Genomic DNA, 22,174 nt, shown 5'->3' with positions numbered 1-22,174 from the left:
TATGGCTGATTTTCCAGGAGTTTACTATTAAAGTTACCAGTGATGGGGCTCTGAGATAGGCTGGCTCCCTGGAACACAGGGAAGGGTGATATGAGATTATTAGGGAGGGGGCAGACTAACAATGTGGAGCTGAGGTGCCTGAGATTCCAAAAAATGTGAGTGTGCTAATGAGTAAGACTAGGACACAAGGTCGTATCTTTTTAAAAAAATTATTATTATGAATTTATTTGAGCCAAACTGATGACAATTGCCAGGAAGCAAAATCTCAGTGGATTGAAAAAATACTCCCACTAGGTCTATCTGGATCCGCAAGATTGGAGCCCTAACCTCCCCAACAAGGCCTTCTCCAGTCTCTCTCATCTTTATAGCTCATTGTCAGTTTCTGACTTCCTATAATGCTAGCTATCCATACCATTTACCTGATTAAATCAGGGTAATCTATACTGTTTATCTTTTAATTTCCAAATTCTTTCTCTCCTACCAAAGTATAAGTGTTTAAAATCTAGACCATTTGCTTTCATGTCTTATTCCATAGTATAATAATGGCACATCGCAGTGATTTATAGCTGGTAGGCATCATTATTGTGTGGTGTTCATACAAAGCTGGGCCATGTTTTCCTTTATTAAAGATTGGTGAGAAAATAGTCTTTTCTGTATGCTCTGATAGTCTTAAATTTTTTTAACTTAGTCATACATGAACATACATTGAAAAGTTAAATAGTGGTAAAAGACTTATAAAAACAGTCCCTGCCAACCATACGTTTTAACCTGTTCCCTAGAGAAACTACTTAAAAAACAAATTTTTTTAATTGATTTTTTTTACAGAAAGGAAGGGAGAGGGATAAAGAGTTAGAAACATCACTGAGAGAGAAACATTGATCAGCTGTCTCCTGCACACATCCCACTGGGGATGTGCCTGCAGTCCTGGTACATGTTATTGACCAGAATGGAATCTGGGACCCTTGAGTCTGCAGGCTGATCTTCTATCCATGGAGCCAAACCGGTCAGGGCCACTTCTAACTCTTTAACTGCTTTCTCCTCCATAGTATTGTCCTTGATATTTATAAATAATATTAGAGCCCCCATGTACAAAATTTGTGCATAGGTAGGGTCCCTAGTGGCTACCAGCTGCTAGCTGGAACCTCCCTTCTCCTGGCTGCCTGTTGTTGCTGCTGGCTGGGGCGGGGCTTGCTGGGGGGAGGGGCTGTGGGTGGTTGGCTGGCCAGCCCCATCCCCTGGTTGAACTCCCAGTGGAAATCCCAGTTGAGGGGACAATTTGCATATTAGGCTTTTATTATATAGGATATGTTTATACATATAGATTTATCCACCATATTTATAAATTACATGTATGTCAAATAATATCCCATTATCTGGATATACCATAGTTTGCCCACTTACTTGGTTGCTTCCAAGGTTTTTTTTAAAAAATTTATTTTTCTATTTCTTACTGTTAAATTTTATTTTATTTTATTTTATTTTATTTATTAAATTATTATCTGTGTACATATGCTTCCAAGTTTTGATAATTATAAATATACTATACGCCTAGTGCACAAATTCATGCACATTAAAAGGAAACTAATCAGAAGAAATATTTTAATATTGCTATTCACCTTTTTTTTATAACCAAATTCATGATCTACAATGATAGATGGAAACACACGTGTGTGATTGGTGCCAGCGAGAGCTCTATATATATAGATAAACTTGCTTAATTAGACCTCTTTCTGACTTAGCTAAACTTTTTCTAGGAAGAGGAAGCCGGGCGTTGCTCTGTGATGTCATTACCTGGTGTCCACAGCCACCGTTTCCAGGCTGGGCTGGGTTGTGGGTCGCATTTTGTGCCATGGGGTCTTGGCAGCATTGACTGCAATTTGGTGGGCTGTTGCTCTGGGGTGGTGGTGGGGCCTGTGTCCCATTTGGGGAAAGCCGAGTGTTGCCAGGTCTGTGGTGCCATTTCTTTGTTAATGGCCAGTGTGTGTCATGGCAGCTCCTGCGTTGAGCATCTGCTCCCTAGTGGTCAGTGAGCATCATAGTGACTGGTCAGATGGTTGGAGGGACACTTAGCATATTAGCTTTTATATATACATATAAATGTGTTTGTATATATTAACATATAACATAAATAATATATGTAAATAAACTGCATATATATTACTATCTCCTGGTTTATTAATTTTATACATTATTTACCAACTTAAAAACTTACTAGATGGAGATTTTTCTTTTCCTTTCAGTTCTCTTTTTTCTTCCCATAATCCAGTCAATTTAGTTATATTTTAAATCTTGGTTAACTCAATTGTCAATGTTCCAGTTACCTAATCCATTGCTGCTTAAAGCAACTGCAATCATTCTATTCTCCCCCAGTTTCTGTGGGTGATTGGGAAGGGTGTGACTGGCCTGTTCTGGCCCCAGGGGTCTCAGGATACTGTGGTCAGGAAGTGGATGGAGGTAGAATGGCAGGAGTTGGACAAAATGTCATAGAATTGGAATCCTACAGCATGTAACCTTCTCAGATTGGCTTCTCTCACTTAGTAACATACATTTAAGGTTTCCCCATGTCTTTTTGTGGCTTGATAGGTCATTTTTTTTAATGCCAAGTAATATTCCATTGTCTAGGTGTACCACATTTTATTGTCCATTCTCCTACTGAAGGGCATCGTGGTTGCTTCAAGTTTTGGCATTACAGAGGAAGCTGCTTTAAACTTGCATGTGCAGGGTTTTGTATACATTCATTTTCAGCTCTTTTAGGTAAATGTCAAAAAGCATGAATGCTGGATTATGTAATAAAAATATATACTTAGTTTTGTTTGTTTGTTTTACCTTCTCAGCTTTTCCTATTGGGTTCAGTGGTATGGGAAGCATGCCTGTGCCGTGAAGCCCTGCAGGATGAATTTTCTGCCTCCACTCTCCCAAGTCCCCTCTTCAGTGCTAAAGTACGTGTGAAAGTGATAATCACTGTTTGGACCCCTAACATCCTGAGCAGTGATGTTAAAAAAAAGAATATATTTTTATTGATTTTGGAGAGGCAGGGAGAGGGAGAGAGAGAGAGAGAGAGAGAGAAACATCAATGACAAGAGAAAAATCATTGACTGGCTACCTCCTGCATACCCCACACTGAGGATTGAGCCCAAAACCCAGGCATATGCCCTGACCTGGAATTGAACCATGACCTCCTGGTTCATAGGTCATCGCCCAACCACTCAGCCACGCCAGCTGGGCTTTACTCAGCTTCTTGAAACCTGAAGTCTCGTGAGTTATTCTTACATGTGTTTAGATATTAATTCTTCTTGGACTAGGATAGCGTCTCCTCTGCATTCTCTCAACACTATGAATTTATAGGAGCGGCATTAATAAACTGCATGTTGAAATCCAGGTGCTTTGGGCACACAAGGCTCTCTGAAAAATGCCCGTTTTTCTGGTTGGTTTGGCTCAGCTGCTGACTAGCAAACAAACTTTAATATTACTGTCTCCGTGAGCCATTGGTCCTGGCGTCCACTTAGCCAGTTTTCTCTCAGGGCTAAGGCTGATCCTTATGCTTCTCAGTGATGTGTAGATCATCCTGAAAGGTGAACATCTTTTCAACAGACAAGGCTGCAAGTCTTAGTGCTGTCCTAGGTTTTAGGAAAACGATCAGCCCCCAAGCTTTTAAAAACAGTGCGTATGGCTGAAACCGGTTTGGCTCAGTGGTAGAGCGTTGGTCTGCGGACTAAAGGGTCCCAGGTTCGATTCCGGTCAAGGGCATGTACATTGGTTGTGGGCACATCCCCAGTAGGGGGTGTGGAGGAGGCAGCTGGTCAATGTTTCTCTCTCATCGACGTTTCTAGCTCTCTATCTCTCCCTTCCTCCTCTCTGTAAAATATCAATAAAATATATTTTTTAAAAAAGGAAATAAAAACAGTACGTATGGGGTGGCAGTCTAAAAGTTCAGCATTAGGAAAATATATTTATTCTCCAGGTTCTGACCTCTCTAATGTGTTTATTTTCCTTTCTTTTCTTTTAAAAGAAATATATATATTTTTATTGATTTCAGAGAGGAGTGGAGAGAGATAGAAAGATAGAAACATCAATGATGAGAGAGAATCATTGATTAGCTGCCCCCTGCATGCCCCCTGCTGGAGATCAAGCCCCAAATCTGGGCACGTGCCCTTGATGGAAACTGAACCCAGGACCCTTCAGTCCGCAGGCTGATGCTCTATCCACTGAGCCAAACCAGCTATGGCTCTAAGATGTTTCTGAGAAAAAATAATGTAAAACAGTGGCAGATCTGACCTATCAAGAACCCTGTTCATTTTGAAGATGAATCTAGCAACCTGGGTTCATGCCACCCATGTGCTACCTGTCTCAGAGGAGCTCCATGAATCCTCCTTAGCTACTAGCTTTCTCATCGACCAATAAACTTCTCTGTGCCTGGAAGCAGCTGGCACACAGACATCCACGTGTGCCCTGGAAATGCTGGCGTTACTGTGTAAAGTCTGTCAATCCAAGGATGAAGGGTGTATATGAGAACCTCTATTTTTTAATTAGCCTTCAGGACACAGCCTGCTCTCCATGCACTGTCACAACAAAGGGATCTTTATTCTTTGGGGAATCAGATTAAGATGCTGCAATTGAAATGGTGTACTTGTCATGTCTGAAACCACATTTATCTACTGTTTCATCAGTAATCTTTGAGAACTGATCTCCAATGCTGGCTTCCCCTTTTACTAGTTGTGTAACCTTGGGCACACTCATGTCCTAGCTTCATTCATCCAGTTTACCCCTTTATAAGGTGGGGGTGATATTTTCCCTGATCTCCTACTTCAGAAGCTTTAGTGAGGCTTAAATGGTAGCATGGAAATGGAAAAGCATCATTAAAAATATAAAGATAGATTGCTGATATTATGGCTTAGAGACAGTTTTCTTATGAGGAGGGGTACATTATAAAGTGAAGTTTTGGTTGCCTCCTGAGAGAGTCCAGTTCTTGGGGTAAACGCTGAATATAGGACAATCTGGCACTGAGTTTGTGGAAGACTCTACCCCACTGCCCCCTCCTCCCCTCCCTCTTCCTCCCCTTCCTCTTTGCCCCTGGGTGGAGACAGTGATCCACACTGGGCAGGCCTCCCCTTCCCTCCCCTGTGCTGCCAGGCCACCTATGCCTTGTCAGAGTGCCGACAATCAGCTCCCTGCTGCTTTCTCATCTTTTAAAATCCAATTAAACATCTCTGGCCACAGCGTGACAATTGTCTGGACTCCACACAGTGGAACTTCACCTGAGGTGGCCTTAGGAAGCCAAAAGAGAAAAGCTCCTTTATCACACCCACAGTTCCTGAGAGGGGAGAGCCATTGTGAGGTCTGCACTCCTGTTCAGACCTAGCACAGCACCAAACTTCAAGATGATAAGGTCGTGTAGCAGATGTAACCGTGTCCACAGAAGCAATCTGGTGGTTTAAAAGTCAGCAATGGCCAAGGTACGAGTGGGAAATAGCAAGCTTGAGTGGAATGTCCCAGCAGGGAGGGATGCTGAAAGATAAGATGGGCCAGATTGTGGGGAACCTTGAAGCCAGATCATCAGGACTCTTATACTGGATTGTAGGGCATGACCTCTTGTGGAAGGCAGGAGGATTCTGCTATAGGTAGGGTGTTCTACCTTGCAGATTGGCATCTTTAAAAATTTTAAAAAATATTTTTAGAGAGTGGAAGGGAGTGGGGAGACAGACAGAAAGAAACATTGATGTGAGAGACACATAGATACATTGATTAGTTGCCTTCTGCATGTGCCCCAACCAGGGCTGGAAATCGAGCCTGCAACCGAGGTACGTGCCCTTGACTGGAATGAACCTGTGACCCTTCAGTTTGAGGCTCTACCCATTGAGCCAAACCAGCGAGGGCCAGATTGCCATCTTGTAACATCTTGCCATCATACATGGTTCCTGAGGTTAGTCACTGTTTGGCAGGTCACTTATTTACTACCATGTGGGGCAGGTGTAGGTTTACAGTTGTGAGTACGAGAAATATAGAGTTTATTTTTGTATTATTATTTATTAACTATATTATTTTCCAAATTGTAATCCTACATTTGCTCCACCTTGTACAGTAGTGGCTCTTCTTAAACTTAGGAAATGCTGCATCTGGAAGAATCAAAAGTTTCTTGTTCTAGCCGGGACCAGTTTGGCTCAGTGGATAGAGCATCAACCTGCGGACTGAAAGGTCCCGGGTTCGATTCCGGTCAAGGGCATGTACATTGGTTGCGGGCACATCCCCAGTAGGGGGTGTGCAAGAGGCAGCTGATTAATGATTCTCTCTCATCGATGTTTCTAACTCTCTATCCCTCTCTCTTCCTCTCTGAAAAATCGATAAAATATATAATAAAAAAAGTTTCTTGTTCTAAAATGAATGCCAAGTGGCTACTGGATCAGACAGAACAGGGAAAACTCTGGTTCTGAATCTGCTGCTAACCAGTTGGTCAGTGAAGAAATGCTAATCTCTTCTCGACATCAGCTGCATTATCTATATAATAAAAGCCCAAGTGACCCTTATGGCAGGACGACCAGAATGACCAGTTGCTATGATGTGCACTGACCACCAGAGGGCAGAAGCTAAATGCAGGAGCTACTCCTTGGTGGTCAGTGCGCTCCTATATGAAGCCTGGCTCATAGTTGGCAAGAGCAGTGGCGCTGGTGGGAGCCTCTCTCGCCTCTGCAGCAGCGCTAAGGAGCAGCAAGCTGAGCAGTAAAGAGCAGCAAGCGGTGGGCAGTAAGGAGCGAGAGGTCCTGGATTGCAAGAGGGATGTCCAACTGCCGACATCCCCCAAGAGGTCCCAGACTGCGAGAGGGTATAGGCCAGGCAGAGGCACCCGTCCCCCTTCCCCCGCTAGTGCACAAATTTCATGCACCGGGCCTCCAGTCAATAAATAAAATGATAGGGAGAGAAACAGCTGCATCAGCATCTCTAAGGTTTCTCTTAACTTGAATGTTCTGAGAAATAGTTTCAGCTGCTGAAATGTCTACATTTTGCTTATTACCATTTGTCCTCATGTCCATAGGACCAAACTGTGGGACCAAGTTTCTGAGACATTTTAAAGATAAAATAAGTGACTTAAAAAAGGTCCACTGATCTAATTTGGCCTTTACCAGGTGGACTTTCTGCATTTGGGGCATTTTGCAGAAAGGGAAATGGCTTGCCAGCAGCTGCAATGTGCCGACAGTGGTGCCCATGTCTTCCCCATTGGTCTTCCTCCTGCTGCCAGTGGCTGAGGAATGACCACCACACTTCCTATAGTTGTGGGAAATTAGAGGAAAAGAGGACTAATAGGCCTTAGAGTGGTGGGGGAAGATAAATTATAAAGGGGGCCTGGGCTGGATCCTGTTAGAGGGGCCAGATTTAACTACACACAGAGAAGGGATTCAGGCATGCCAAGCGAACCAGGTGAGGAGGCAGGCCTGGTGTGTGAGGAGGAGTCAGGAGCAGGCCTGCTGAGAGCAGGAAGCAGTGGGAAAAGAGGAAGGGCTTACAACCACCGACACTCCCAAGTTATGCCGTGGTCCTATGCTTGGTGCTCTAGGACCCGAGACCGAAATAGGAAGTGTGGTCTGGGAACTAGAAGCATGGCATGCCCTGGGCTCATTAGAAATCAGCATCCTGGGCTCACCCAGCCCTCCTGAATCCAAATCTTCATTTTAACCGAGACCCAAAGGTGAATCCTCTGCATCTTAAAATTTGAAAAGTATGGTTTAGGATAATGATTCCCAGTGACAAAGATGCCTGGGCCCTACCCCAGGCTCCCTAAATGAGAATTTTCTGGGAGCGGAGCTCTAAGAAGCTCTAACTTGTAACCAGTGTTAAGGAATACTGTTTGCACGACTGCAAGGCAAGAATGAAAATGTTGGAAGAGAATAGTACAGTGAAAGGAGAGGTAATAAATATCGCTCAGGCAGCAGTGTGAAGAGCGTATGCAGGAGCAGAAATTAATGTGATGAGCCAAATAGGCAATGTGAAGACAACTCCATCATGTCGAGTCTTGGTGGCTGAATAAATGGTAGTGCTAGAAGTTGCTGTGGGGAGCTGGTTTGTAGAGGATAATGAGGTGTTAGTTTGGCTTAAAATGTTTCCACGTAGTTTTGATGGTGACCACGTCTGGCAGGTGTCACATGGTATGGCATTGGAGCTTAGGTCAAAGGGCAGGAAAAGAAGTATAGCTTTATAATCCATTATCACAGGGTGGGAGCCTGAGACATACAAATGGCACAAGGAGACTGGATAACTGAATAAAGACCTTTGTTGAGTATAAAGTAGAACAGTAGGCTTGGATGAACTTTAGAAAACCCCCGGCCTTTCCCACTTGGCCTCAGGAGTCAGGAAGGACCACGTCCGGGCCGTCGTGCAGAGCCCCAAGGAGGTCACCAGAAAGGACTGGCCTGTGTGAGTTCCCTGCCAACTCTGTGACTCAGATGCACCTTCCACAGTGGTAGTTCCAGAGTACAACTCTCTTTTCATGGCTCACAGAGAGGAAGGACACAGTGGGAACAAATTGGGAAACTGCTAAAACATGGGAGCCTAGGATCACACTCTGCAGCCCGGCTCCGGAGCCTAGCATCACTCCCCTAAGGGGGTGTGGGAGTTGAGCAGTGATGCACAGATCACCCAGCAGCAGGGTGCAAACCAGACTCAAGATATGCACGGAGATGAAAGAAGCAGGCTTGGCATTGGAAAGCCAGGGTTTAAATGCCAGGAAGCTCTGCTACTTACTGGCAGTAGCCTCGTTCGAGTTTCCTCTTCAGTAAAGGAAGGATTTTTCTGCTTCATGGGCTGTAGTTAGCAAGTGAAATACTGCATGTGACAGTGCTTTGCAAACTGTAAGGTGCAGTATAAATATAATACTTTTTAAAAAAGGGACACTAGAATGTCAAGGTCTTGACAAATGAAAGAAGAAGAACACCAATCGAAGTTGGAAGACCCATTTCCATGATAGTTAGGTTTTTTTTCTATCTTTCCTAGTGGCCCCAAAAGTAGAAATCTGCCCATTTGGTTCTGTCTCTGCTGTGACCTCCTGGTTCTTCCTTCTGCCTGAGACAATCCTTCTGGTTTTTATGCACTTACAATGTACACCTGGTACTGGGTACACTCATGGCCTTTGGGAAAATTGTGAAGGAAGTGAAGTTGCCTGTAGTGACCCCATGATTGAGGGCATGCTTCCCAAAAGCAGGCGTGGGCATCCCACTTCTGAGAACAAGGTGTTCGTGTTCTCGCCATCCCTCTCCCCTGGCGGAGAAGGAAACGGCTGGCTGTGATATTTCCAGGGATATTGGCATTTCAGGGGAGGACTAAAGCCTTAAGCTGTGATGATGGAATTTCTGGCATCAGTGAGCAGGGTGGAAATGTGTAGAATTTGATATTTCTGGTATGTTTGAAACCGCACTACATAAGCTTCCATCAGGTTGTTGGGCTGGTCTTGTGGTAGAATATTTCCCAGCCTTCAGAGGTGTCATAAATTGTAGGACCCACAGTATAAGTGATCTGGGATTCTGTGCATGGATCCAGTTGCATTCCTTTGTTGGGGTTTTGTGAGAATTGAGGAGAGAAGAGAAGAGAATAAGATATTGTGCTCCTCACATTGGCATACGGGGCATTAACATTCCTTACACTGCAGAGTCTGTTCAGAATTATAGCAGCTACAACCAGAAGAAATCTCCCAAAAAACTATTCATCTGAATAGAGCAGCACGTATCATCAGACTCCAACGTGGATTAGAAGCACTTGGAGGACTCGGTGAAGTACAGCTTGCTGGGCTCTCCCGGCGGAGCTAAGATTCAGTAGGTCTGGGTGTGCAGACAGTCTGCATTTCTAAGTTCTCAGGTGCTGCCGCTGCCAGGGGAACTGCACTGTGGAAACCATGGGTCTATATAATTTATTTATTTTTTGTTATTAGTTTTTAATCCTCACCCTAGGATACTTTTTCCCATTGGTCTTATAGAGGGAGAGTAGGATAGAGAAAGGAGAGAGATACATCCACTGGTTGCCTGCTATATGTGCCCTGATGGGAACTGGGGATCAAACCTGCAACTAAGGTATGTGCCCTTGACATTGGGAATCAAATCCTTGACCCTTTGGTCTATGGGTTGGCACTATCCACTGAGCAAACTGAGCTTGTCCTTTATAATTTGCAAAATGCTCTCCCACACCCATCTTTTAGGATACGCTTACACTTTGTGACCTTATGAAGTAGGCACGTCACAGGTGAAGAAGCAAACTCAGAAAGACTGTGACTGCTGGCCACCCAGCCAGAGACGGGCAGAACCTCTCCTACTGCCCTTTGCTACTTCTAACGTGTACCATGTCCAAGGTCTAGGATGTCAGCCAAGTGAGGCCAAAGCAAGAGCCTCAGTCTTCTGACTCTTGGTGCAGGATTCTTTTTACTCACATTGCCTTCAGCAGTCTATAGTGAGTTGCAATAATTGGGTCATTTTGGAGATTTATTGTGAGATATCTGGAGGAAGAAAAGGGACCAGAGGGAAGGAGCTTCTAAGAATAAAGGTCTAGGGGTAATAGAAGGAACCCAGTGAGGCAGGAGCTGGGAAAGAAAGCCAAGGAGAGGCCTGTTGAAGGGAAGGGAATGGGGAGCAGCAAGTTAAGAATCTCCTAAGGCCTTTTCTGCCATGTAAGCGTCTAGCCTCATGGGACAAGATGTTCTGTCTGTTGGCCACTTGGTCACTTTGCCACCGCATCAAAGGTCTAGTCTGCTTTTGATGTAGTATGGTTGCAAAACTCTCCAAGCCACCCTGGCTGGCATTCTTTGTTTTTTTACCATTAAAGTAGTGTCAGTCTTTGAAAAATTATGAAGCTCTTGATCTGTTTCTCTTTCAGCCCCATGTGTTCCTTGTATTTATCAAAATGGAACGCTAACAAATATTTATTCAGTTTTATAGACATGTTGACAATAAAGACTACCATGTGTGTCTCCCTGCCTTGGTGATTATTTTGCTCAATACATGATTGACTGAGATGTCTTCAGCGTATTATAAACACACATTAAAAATAGCAACCTAAAAAAAGATAAAACTGACAAATAGAAAGTTCCATATTTTTTGGATGCAACCCAGTGCCACCCTGGTTATTAGGACACGAAACAGATAATCCACTGAGTTATCTAAGTTTGTATAATGATTCTCCTTCATGTAAGTGTTTTTGGCTCCTGCAATGTTCCTCTCATTTATAAAAGTTTCTCAAATTGGAGCCTTTTAAAAGTCTCATTCTCCTCTGCCTCCTTCCTGATGTGTATGTTCTAATAACCTAGGATATATAAAGGTCTGGCTATTTACCTAAATTTCAAACCCCAGGATCCAATTCAAATTTTTAGCATCTATTTATCACCATAATTGTGAAGCTAAGAGAGGTTGCTGCATGAAAATATCACATTTTTGTCAAACAGAAATAAAATGTTCCTAAATTGGCTAAGTACTCTCTACTTTGCTAACCAAAGTGGATTAAAAGGATACAAAGAACTCAATATTTGTGCTGCTTATTTCTAAGGGTTTATTAGTAAAACAGATGAAATGGAGATTCTTAATATTTTGATTATTCACACTTAATGCTCCCCCAAAACATTGATTTGGAACTTGAGAAGGCTTATATCAGTGAACAGGTCTGCAAATATGGTCTGTGAAATATAGTGTAAACAGCAGCCTTTTAAACTTCAATTTTTGTTTTGTGAATTGAATATTTAAACGATTGCTCTGAAGAAACAGAAGAGAAATTGTAATGTTGGAACTATAAAATTTCTGATGTTTATTGACTCTCTGGATCTCCCGAACAACTTCCTGTCCTTGTAAATTTGCTCCTGTGGTTGATCAGATGCACACTTGGGTTATTTTTCCATTACAGTGTGTGAATATATCAGTTTTATTTCCAGTGGTTAGCTAATGCTTTTAACCTGGAGGTGACTATGCAGTAGTGTTGACTAAACCCCATACCGGGCATGATGTGTGTGTGTGTGTGTGTGTGTGTGTGTGTCCATTGTTACGTTGCACTTATGCGCACGTATATAAATACCTACTTTTACTATTATCTCTGTCCTTCTGTTCTATCTGTTTTGGGGGTTATCAGTATTGACTGTTGAATCTTAAATACTAAAGCATGTCCTGGAAATTGAAATGTAAGCAAAAATACGAAGACTATTAACGCCCCTCCCCCACCCACCCCGCCCCAACTGTGTTCTAATGCTTTGGTACCATGTTGAATTACAGAATGCTGCTCATGAAAAGAAGAGCCACCATGTGGGTTTTATTTGAATAGGGGCAGGGATTTAAATTTGAAAGTCAGGGCATATAAGTAAGAGCTAAGACCAAGCAAAAGAAGGGCAGACTCCTGCCAGCACTCCTCCCTCCCTTGCCCCCTCCCTTTCTCTCTCTGTAACTGTATATTTCAATCACATAAGCTATATGATTCAACTTGATGTATGTGTCAGAGGCTCTACAACATTATTTTTACTCTTTGCAATAAATCAATAAGATGGGTGATATTATCCTTGTGTTACCCAAGAGAGTGAGTTTCCCAAAGCAACCTAGCTAGTAGCTGACAACAGCAGGAATTGAGCACCAATCTAGCTGGCTACAAGGTCTAGGCTCTCCACTACCCCACCTCAGAATGGCAAGAACTCTCAGAGATCATGTTTTAGAACCAATTTATATCACAGATGGAAAACTCAAGACTCGTCTCCTTCACTGCTTCCCCCTCTCAGCATGGAAAATGGGGTCGTGTTGACAGTATGTATTGGACTTTGCCACAATTTCCCTACTGGGGAAATAGAGAGGATTTGCCACATCAGAGAGTGGTGGGTAAGACTTAATATTTGGGTCAACGGGGATGGAAATGAACCAGTTAAAGAAACTGGAATTACTTAGTCTGATGTAAAATGTAACTCCTACTCTTCAAGTGAATAGTTGCTGAAGGATAAAGACCAGCTGGGCTCTACTTTCCATGTGGCCAAAGCAAAAACAAAGGCCTTTACATTTTGCTGGGTGGGGCATAAATCAGTTGGGATTAAGAAGCCCTGGTGTTGGGTGTGGGTTAGGGTAGGAGCGGGTGTCTAATTAGCATGACAGGACAGGTGACCCCACGAGGCTAGAGGCTGTATTCAGCAGGTCTTTCCACTTTCCTTGCTTAGAATAATAGCATTTGCCCTTCTCAATAACTATAATTAAGAAGTAACATATTTTTTAAAAAAGATTAAAAAATATATATTTTATTGATTTTTTTAAGAGAGGAAGGGAGAGGGATAGAGAGAAATATCTATGACAGAGAAACATTGATCAGCTGCCTCCTGCATACCCCCCACTGGGAATGTGCCCGCAACCAAGGCAGGTGCCTTTGACTGGAATCAAATCTGGGATCCTTCAGTCCTCAGGCCAACACTCCATCTACTGAGCCAAACCAGTTTCAGCTTTTTTAAGATTTTAAAAATGATTTTTAGAGAAAGAGGAAGGGACAGGGAAAGAGTGAGATACATTGATCAGCTGCCTCCTGCCTGTGGTCATGCTCGAAACCCAGGCATGTGCCCTGACCAGGAATCGAACTGGCAGTCTTTCAGTGCATAGAATGACACCCAACCAACTATATACCAGGCAGAAGTAATACCTTCTTAATTGATCCATCAGAACAACCTACACCTACAAAATTTTCCAGCACCTGATCCATTCTGCCTGCTGGGATTAGAGCTGTTTTCAAAAAGCACAATTCTAATAGCAAGTCTCTGCTTAGCTCAAAAACAGCCTGTAACCTGGTGTTGTTCAGTGGTTGAGCATCCATCTATGAACTAGGAGGTCACAATTCAATTCTAGGTCAGAGCGCTTGCTTTGGATTGCAGCCTCGATCCCCAGTAAGGGGCATGCAGGAGGCAGCAAATAAATGATTCTCATAATTGATGTTCCTATCTCTCTTTCCCTCTCCTTTCCTCTCTGGAATCAATAAAAAGATATTTTAAAAAATGGCCCCAGAACAGCTGTTTTCACAGCTTGTTTTATGGATACCCAGAGGTAAGGTTGCTGGTTGTAGCAAATAAAGCTATTGGGCGCCCAATTACATTTGAATTTCAGATAAACAACAAATAACTTTTTAGTATATATATATATATGTCCCATGCAACATTTGAGTATCCTGTATTTTATCTAGTAATCCCACCTGGGGGACCTTAAAACCTTTTCAAGGGATCTTGGAGGTCAAAACTATTTTCATAATAGTGAGACTTGTTTTCCACTGTGTGGACATTTTCACTGATGGTGCAAAAATCAACAACAGAACCACTAGTGTCAAGGCAGTGGGACCTACGTGTACCAGCTGACACTGTGTTATGTACAATCTCTGTCATGCATTCACGGTAAAAAAAAAAAGTGGGGGGGAGGGAAAGTTTTACTTAAGGATCTCTTTGATGAAGCATAAAAACCATTATTTTTATTAAATCTCAACCCTTGCATAGATGTGTAGATATCTCTTCATATACTGGGTGACAAACTGGGACATATGCATAAGACAGTGTGCTGCATAGAAGGCTTGTCTCACTTGTGTGATGCTTTGAGGTGACAAGCTGAGTATATTGCTTTTCCATGGAATACCATTTTTTACTGACAAACTTTGGTATTCAGAACTAAGTATTTGGCAGGTATTTTCCTGAAAATGAATGAAGTGAGCCAGTCACCTCAAAGAAAGAGCCTGACAATATTTGTGCCATTTATAAAATTTGAGCTTTCAAGTGAAAATTAGAATTTCACTTTGAAAAACTTCTATCTACCACTGAGAACTTGACATCTTCCCAATACTTACAGTCTTTCTAATGGGATTGGTGGTGATAACAATGAATGTTTCAATACTATCTAATGAAATGTTTTGACATTTGGAAAGTCTGTGTAACTCATTGAACCAATATTTTACAAATAACCAATGCGTGATGTTACCAAATTACACATGGGTAAAAATATCCATTCAAAATGCATTAGGAGCTGTTAGATTTTAACGTAATAAAGCATGAAAAGTTTCAAATTCCACATCTCAACTAATCTTTAAAAGTTTGGTTTTTTAAAAGTTGATTCCAGAGAGGAAAGGAGAGGGAGAGAGAAATAGAAACATTAATGATGAGAAAGAATTATGATCAGCTGCACGCCCCACATTGGGGTTTGAGCCTGAAACTTGGGCATGTGCCCTTGACTGGGAACTGAACCATAACCTCCTTGTTCATAGAGCCACGTTCAACTCCTGAGCCACGCAGGCCGGGCTAAAAGTTTAGTTTTGGTGTCATAGCAAAGAAGAATATCCACAATAATCTGAAAAAGCTATTAAAACAGTTCTCCCTTTTCCAAATGTGTGAGGCTGGATTTTCTTCACACATTTCAACCCAAATATTCTGTCACTACAGATTGGATATCGAAGAAGATATAAGAATCTAGCTGCCTTCCTTTCAGCCAGACTAGAGAGATTTGTGGAAATGTAAAAGAATGCCATTCTTCTGACTATTGCATTTTGGAACATTTAGTTACTTTTCTTTCAAAAATTATGTTAACATGTAATGGGCTTATTACTATTTTAAAATGAATTGTAAGTGATTTTTAATTGTTCCCAGTCTGAACTTTGAGTATGGTAAAGATCAGTTGATATAACTTACATAGCAAGCAAAAGCATTTTGGGGTCTACCATAATTTTTAAGAGTGTAAAGAGTTCCTGAAGCCAAAAGCTTCAGAACCACTGGCTTACAAGACAACACCCAGAATGCTGAGCGAGATATTGGGGACTCTGCACCATCCCACTCCATCCTGCCTTTGCAGCATTTATTACTATTGTCTCTGAAGGACCCCAGGTCCCAGCCTAACCACCTAGTTAGTTATTTCTGCACATGTTCTGGGCTTTTGTGCCTGACATTCTCCTACCTGGAGCACATGTTCCCACCCCCTTCATCCCCCTGCCTGGTGGTTGGTGGGTCAGGGACATCCTCTGAGCACAAGGGCCTGAGGCTGGAGAGATGCAACTTCATCGTTGGTTGATGGGCATTTTCTGCATGTGGCCTTCAGGGTCCGTTTATTTGCCTTCCTTAATTAGAATTCCTGGAGTGCAAAGGACCACAATTTTCTCTCTGTTTATATTTTTTATCATCTAAGGGCCAAGTGTCCTGCCATAAACTTTATGGGATTTTTGTAAATAGTAGCTAATAATTTCTAGTGATATCTTTGGGCTTTTATGGCCCTATGCAGACTGATCAGAGTATTTAGTGTGTCTGCTGCAAACAGGACACGTGGCAGTGGAGGGAGGGGCCAAGGAGGTGATATTTGCGTAAGAACCTGCACTATGGTTGGGGAGACAGGATTTGTAGCCAAGAAGCAATCACACAAGACACAAGGAGGTATGTCATCCAAGGAATAACGAGATGCCATAGGCCTTTGAGGAGGAGAGATGGGGATGGGGAGCACATGTGTGTTTGCAGTGGTTGGAAAAATCAGAGTTGGCTTCTCAGAGGAGGCAGGGACTTGTAAGGGACTTAGCAGGGAAGGTTTAGTTAGGGGTCAGCAAGGCAGGGTTTCAGGTCAGCGAACAAACAAAATGCGGGGCAGGGAGTCAGAAACGAGCACAGCATGTCCATGGCCTAATGAGGAGACTGCTGACCACAGTGAAGGTGAATGGTGCGAAACGATGAGCTGAAAGCTAGTTAGAGGAGCTTGGATTGGACATGGAAGGAAGGAGAAACCACTTTTTTTTTTTTTTTTTTTTTCTTTTTTTTTTTCGGTTAGGGAAGTGACTTGGTGTTTTTTGAGCATGGTTATTTGTGGGAGGAAGAATGCAGATGGGGCATGTGGTTAATTACCCAGGAGTGTGAGGAGGTGAGGCTCTGGACTAGGGTATCAGCAAGGTTCTTTGAAATGAAATGCATGCAGGTAACCATGTCTAGAATGTCAGCTCAGCGGTGCCTTTAAATGGGCGTGTCTTACATGCCAAGGCACGGGGATTAAACCTCCACAGTAATGTGTTAGTGACATAATTGGGTCTCATCGCATGTGGCTGATTTAGAGCTAAAATCTTTTTTTCCCCTAGCCTTTCCTCATGTCTTATTTATGTCAGCCACTAAATAATTGTGTGTAGTTTGGGGCAGGTTACTTCACTCCTTGCTGTTTTGGTCTTGTTATCTGTGAAATGAAGGTATTGATATTATCTGTCTCATAGCTAAGTTATGAAAATTATGAGTTAATACATGTAAACTACCTATCCTAGTGCCTGGCACATAGGAAGTCTTTAAAAATATTAGCTATTATTTATTTACTTATTCAGTAATTTGCATTATTATCAGAATATAAATATTTAAATTACCTAGTGGGCCAAAGCATTCAGAGCTGTGCTAAATCAAGGTCCTCAAAAAAAACAACAACCCCCCCAAAACAAACAAACAAACAAACAAACAAAAATAAACAAAAACTTCCTTGGAGACATTGCAAAGATGAGACTCAGAAGCTGTGGTGGAAAAGATGAAATATTCTGATTCCAAAAACTCATTAAGATCTAAAGTGTAAAACCTGGGGACCCAAATCAAAATGTAACCACCTCACTACTCAGCTTAAACACAGGCTCCCACTGCAGAGAAGATAAAGCTGGTCTCCTTAGCAAACCAGCAAGCCTTTCTCCAATGGCTTTTGGCGGCCATCCCAGCCTTCCTCCCGGAGCCCAAGTGGCCTGCACCTCATATCCCATTTATGCCCTACAACGTCAGCCATCTGTTTTTAAAAGACTATTTTTTTAGAGCAGTTTTGGGCTTATAGAAAAATGTCACAGAAAGTACAAAGTTGTCCATATACCCTCTCCACAAGTCTTCCTTATTATGAACACCTTGCATTAGTGTGGTACATTGTTATAATTGATGAACCAATATTTGTGCATTATTATTAACTAATGTCCATAGTTTATTTTTAAAATTTTATTTATTGATTAAGGTATTATATATTTGTCCTCATCCCCCATTCCCATTAATGTCTATAGTTTACATGAAGATTCATTCTTTGTGCTGTACATTTCTATGCGTTTTGACAAATGCATCATGTTCTATATCCACTACTTCAGTATCATACAGAATAATTGTAAGATACTACTGTAAGATACTGCAGTATCATACAGAATAACTTCACTGTCCCAAACTGCCCTGATCTCCACCTATTTATCCCTTTCCCTTCAGTTTTTAAGAATCAGTAAAAATCTTCTCTCTTCTGTGAAATGTTTCTGTTCCCCCAATTAGAATGACTTCATGATGCTTGCATAGGATTCTTTTATAATGAATTAAAAATATTTTTATTGACTTTAGAGAGGATGGGAGAGGCAGATAGAAACATCAATGATAGTAATCATTGATCAGCTGCCTCTTGTACAACCCCTACTGGGGATTGAGCGTGAAGTCAGGAATGTACCCTAAAGGGGAATTGAACTGTGACCTCCTGGTTCATGGGTCCACCTTCAACCACTGAGCCACACTGGCTGGGCGCACAGCATTCCGCATTACCTTTTACACACCTTACGCTCTGTATGTATTAGAGGCATACACACACTTTTTTCCCTTTGTCCTTGTGGAAGAGGCCAAGCCATTGTCCAGACAACACCTAGAATTGCCCAGACAATACTTAGCCTAGACCTAGTTCTTAATAGATCTAGAATACCAGCTGAACTGAACTGAATTGTGAGCAAATATTAGGATGGGATTGTGCAGACTAGGTCTCAAGTGAAAGGTGTACTTGTGAGGTCTGTGCATGCTGCAGGACTCAGGGGTCGGTGGATGAGAAAATCCTTTGAAAGCAAACGGGCTTAGGAGCTGCCTTGGGTGGGATGGCCCAGGCCAGCTTTATATTATTACTAGGCCACAGAGCTCTTATCCACTTCTCTTCTCTCCAAAACAACAACAACAACAACAACAACAACAACAACAACAAAGGACAAGGAGCCTGGTTACTTCCATCCTTCCAACCCAGACCCCCGGAGAGTGTTTTGTTTGGTCCTCCCTGTCTCTTCCCAGGTGGCCCCCAACAATTGAGGATGCCCAGTGTGCCTTCCTTGGTCAGGGAGAACCTTCCCTTAATTTCTTATTTTCTTATTTCACGCCTAGCCTTTGGCTCTAAAGACACCGTTCTTAGACTCTCTAAAACGCAGCAGGAACATGCAGAACTGAACAAAAGCAAATAAATTGAATCTTGTGAAGTCGCAAACCAGACACCCTTCTCCAACAGCCGGCACAACACTAAATGAGAAATATCAGTCACCCACTGGATACAGCATTTTCCCTTTAGACTGCAGCTGCTGCTGGCGCCCCCCTCCCATGAGACGGAGAAGGTACCATAAAACAAATCACTCCCCTCGGCTCCTACTGGGGAATCAACAGCCTTAGCAGCACCACTATTCCTTTAAGCAACACAAGCTTTTACTTCCCTGTACCTGCCTCCAGATACAAATGGGGAGGAGATGGATGCAGAGAAAGGGAGGAAGAGGGGTAGAAGGAGTAGGGGGGGAGAGAGATGTTTCCCTGGTCGCAGCGTCTAGAGCCCACAGTGGCGCCAGAACGTGCGCAGGGTGAGGGCTGGAGGGGGGTACGCTCTGGAAACCCGTTAGCTCTGAAGGTGCTGTGACCTGGGGCAGTGAGTGCTCTCCCGCTCTCCCAAGCGCCTGGCTCTCCCATTCCTCCTCCACCCAATCCCCCTCAACCCCCCCCCCCCCCCCCGCAACCAGAAAGAGTCGTAGGGAAGGGGGGGGGGGCGCCTGCCTGGCTCGGGAGCCCTAGGGGAGCTGGAGAGCCCTCCACACCTGAGCCTTTGCCCGCTGCACCTGTGCCCTGGGGGGCGGGGCCTCCCTCAGGTGTGCGGAGGGGAGGGCACCGGCAGGGCGCGGAGCCTGGCTGCCGGAGCCCTGGCGATCCACCCCCGCCCGAAGCCAAGCCAGGGGAAGCGCAGTTAACCCGCACACAGCGTCGGCGGGATCCGCAGGCCCCGCTCGCCTCCTGGGGGGGCCGGAGCCGGGGAAGGGGCGGACACACCGCGGCGCGGAGGGGGTTAAGCGGGCGGCCGGCGGCTGGAGCGCGCTTAACCCCTTGGCGCCCGTGGGTTCGCGGAGCCAGGCCAGGGCGGCAGGCAGAGCCCGAGTCCCCCGCGGCGGCCACCCCGAGCGCGCGGGCCGTGCCGGGAGCGCCTGGGCCGGGCGGCCGGCCGCCGGGGCGCAGCGTGGCCCGTGGGAGGCTCGGGCGGGAGGAGGGAGTACGGGGACGGCGGCGGCGGGCGCGCAGCGTCGCTAGGGCGAACCGGCGTGCGGCGCGGCGCGGCGGGCGCGGAGCAAGGGAGCGAGCGAGCGAGCGCCTCCGTCCCCGGATGTGAGCGCGGGCTGCCCGCGGTCCCGAGCCAGCGGCGGCGGCGGCGCGGGCGGCGGCGGGCACCGGGCACCGGGCACCGCGGCGGGCGGCGGGCATGGGGGGCGCGCGGGGCGGCCCCGGCAGCCGGGCCAGCATCGCCGCGGCGGCGTCCCTCCGCTAGAGGAGGGGACCAAGCCAATTCTCCTTTGCAGCAAAAGCAAAAAAAAAAAAAAAAAAAAAAAATTAAATGTATATATTATTAAGATAATATATACATCTGGTCTTATTATTTTTTTTAAAAAAAGTTTATTTTGCTCCATTTTTTTTTGAAAAAGAGGGAGCGTGGGTGGGCGAGCGGTTTTTAGAAATTATTGTTTTTTTCTGTTATCTGTCCCCGTCCGTCCCTCCCCACCCCCTGCTGAAGCGAGAATAAGGGCAGGGACCTCGGCTTCTGCCTACCGGGAACCCCTCACCCGCCCCACCCCCGCCCTCACGCCCAGCTCGGTGCCCTGCACGCAGTAGGCGCTCAATAAATGTTCGTGGATGATGATGATGATGATGATGAAAAAAATGCAGCATCAACGGCAGCAGCAGCAGCAAGCGGACCACGCGAACGGTGAGCAGCCAGAGCCCGGGCACCCGCTGCCAAGCCTCATCCTTGTCACCGTCCTCCTCCCGCCCCCTCCTCGTCCTCACCCCTCCCGTCTCCGCCGCGCTGGGTGGGCTGGGGGGCCTGGAGAGGATGTTTCTGGCCCGGTGGGTGTCATCCACAGAAAGGGGATGTGCGCGACAGCAGCCACCCCGCTCTCCCCTCCAGGCCTTGAATGTCAGAGCAGATTCTGCATTTGTGGGGTGGGGGCGGCCGCGGGGCTGGCGGAGAGCGGTGTAGCAGGGGGGCCTCGCCCCGAGGTGATGTTGGGTTCGTGTCCTCGGGCTCAACTTTCCTCCAACGCTTTCCCCGGAGCGATGGAAGAGGGGTGGCTGTGAGTCTTCGACCGGAGCCCCCTTTCCAGCCTCCTCTCGCCTTCACCCCGTTCCCAGCCCCTTTTGGACTCGGAACAAGGTCTCTGGTGGCACCCTTAAAATTCTAGGATTGCTGGGTTTCACCCTGCGCACACCCCTCCCCGGAAAGGGAGGCCAAGTCTCCCCGATCGCTGGCCAGGGGTCGGCGGAGCTCGTGTTCCCGCTCCCCGTGCCGCCGTGCACACGTCGGTAACCTAGCAATGCCGGGGGAGCCGCCGCCGCCGCCGCGGGGCTCTCTGCCCCAGCTCCGGCCGCCGGGCACCACGTGCAGCCACCCAGCCGCCGGCTGTGCGGGGTCCAGGGAGGCTGGAGCAGCTGCTGCTGGCCGGCCCTCCTCCTCCTCCCTCCCAGGAGGTCGCCGGTGCCCTCCACAACCCCCGTGGGCATGCAGCCTTCCCAGGTGAGCGCTCCCCAAGGAAAGGCTGGGCGCCACACCTTTCCAGGCCGGGACTGGCTTCTGCCCCCTTCCCAGGGGGCTGGGCAGGCAGACCTGTGCTGGCTTGGACTCTCCCTTGTTCTGCACTTAGCTTTGCAAACGCCCGTACCTCCTCTTCCTCTTCCACCACTCTCACTTGGACTTCTGTCTCAGTAAGAAGGTTGTGACCCTTTTGAGGCAGGTGCGGGGACAGGCCAGTTTAGGTAGTGGCCTGACCCGAAGCCAGAGGGGGTGTTGCACGTCTGTCTCCTTGGGGTTCTGCCCTTGTGCACCGGGATGGGATGCCAGCTACACGGAGATGATTCCTGCTTAGGCCTCGAGGCCCCCTGGCCTCCGCCTCCTGCCCGTCTCTCCCAGGCGCAGGGGCGCAGGCTGCCTGCCTGGTCTGT

General features: G+C 45.5%; 1 protein-coding gene across 6 annotated transcripts in view; it reads left to right on the top strand.

Annotated features, from left to right (window-relative positions):
• The first annotated feature begins 20,649 nt into the window (after positions 1-20,649).
• The window catches only part of CACNA1D (calcium voltage-gated channel subunit alpha1 D), a 284,634-nt gene continuing 283,109 nt past the window's right edge, over positions 20,650-22,174 (top strand). For 4 of the 6 annotated variants that reach the window (XM_045579044.1, XM_036430842.2, XM_036430843.2 and 1 more), the window contains exon 1: positions 20,651-20,942. In XM_045579044.1, the coding sequence (XP_045435000.1) occupies positions 20,870-20,942 (73 nt within the window). In that variant the 5' untranslated portion in view covers positions 20,651-20,869. Of the gene's footprint in view, positions 20,943-22,174 lie in introns of all 6 variants that reach the window. The other 2 variants (XM_036430837.2, XM_036430839.2) reach the window with 1 other exon arrangement.

Source organism: Pipistrellus kuhlii, unplaced genomic scaffold (genome assembly GCF_014108245.1).
Source record: "Pipistrellus kuhlii isolate mPipKuh1 unplaced genomic scaffold, mPipKuh1.p scaffold_m20_p_11, whole genome shotgun sequence".
NCBI lineage: Eukaryota > Metazoa > Chordata > Mammalia > Chiroptera > Vespertilionidae > Pipistrellus > Pipistrellus kuhlii.
The sequence above is the reverse complement of the archived record's forward strand: the minus strand, read 5'-3'. Positions and strand labels throughout refer to the sequence as shown.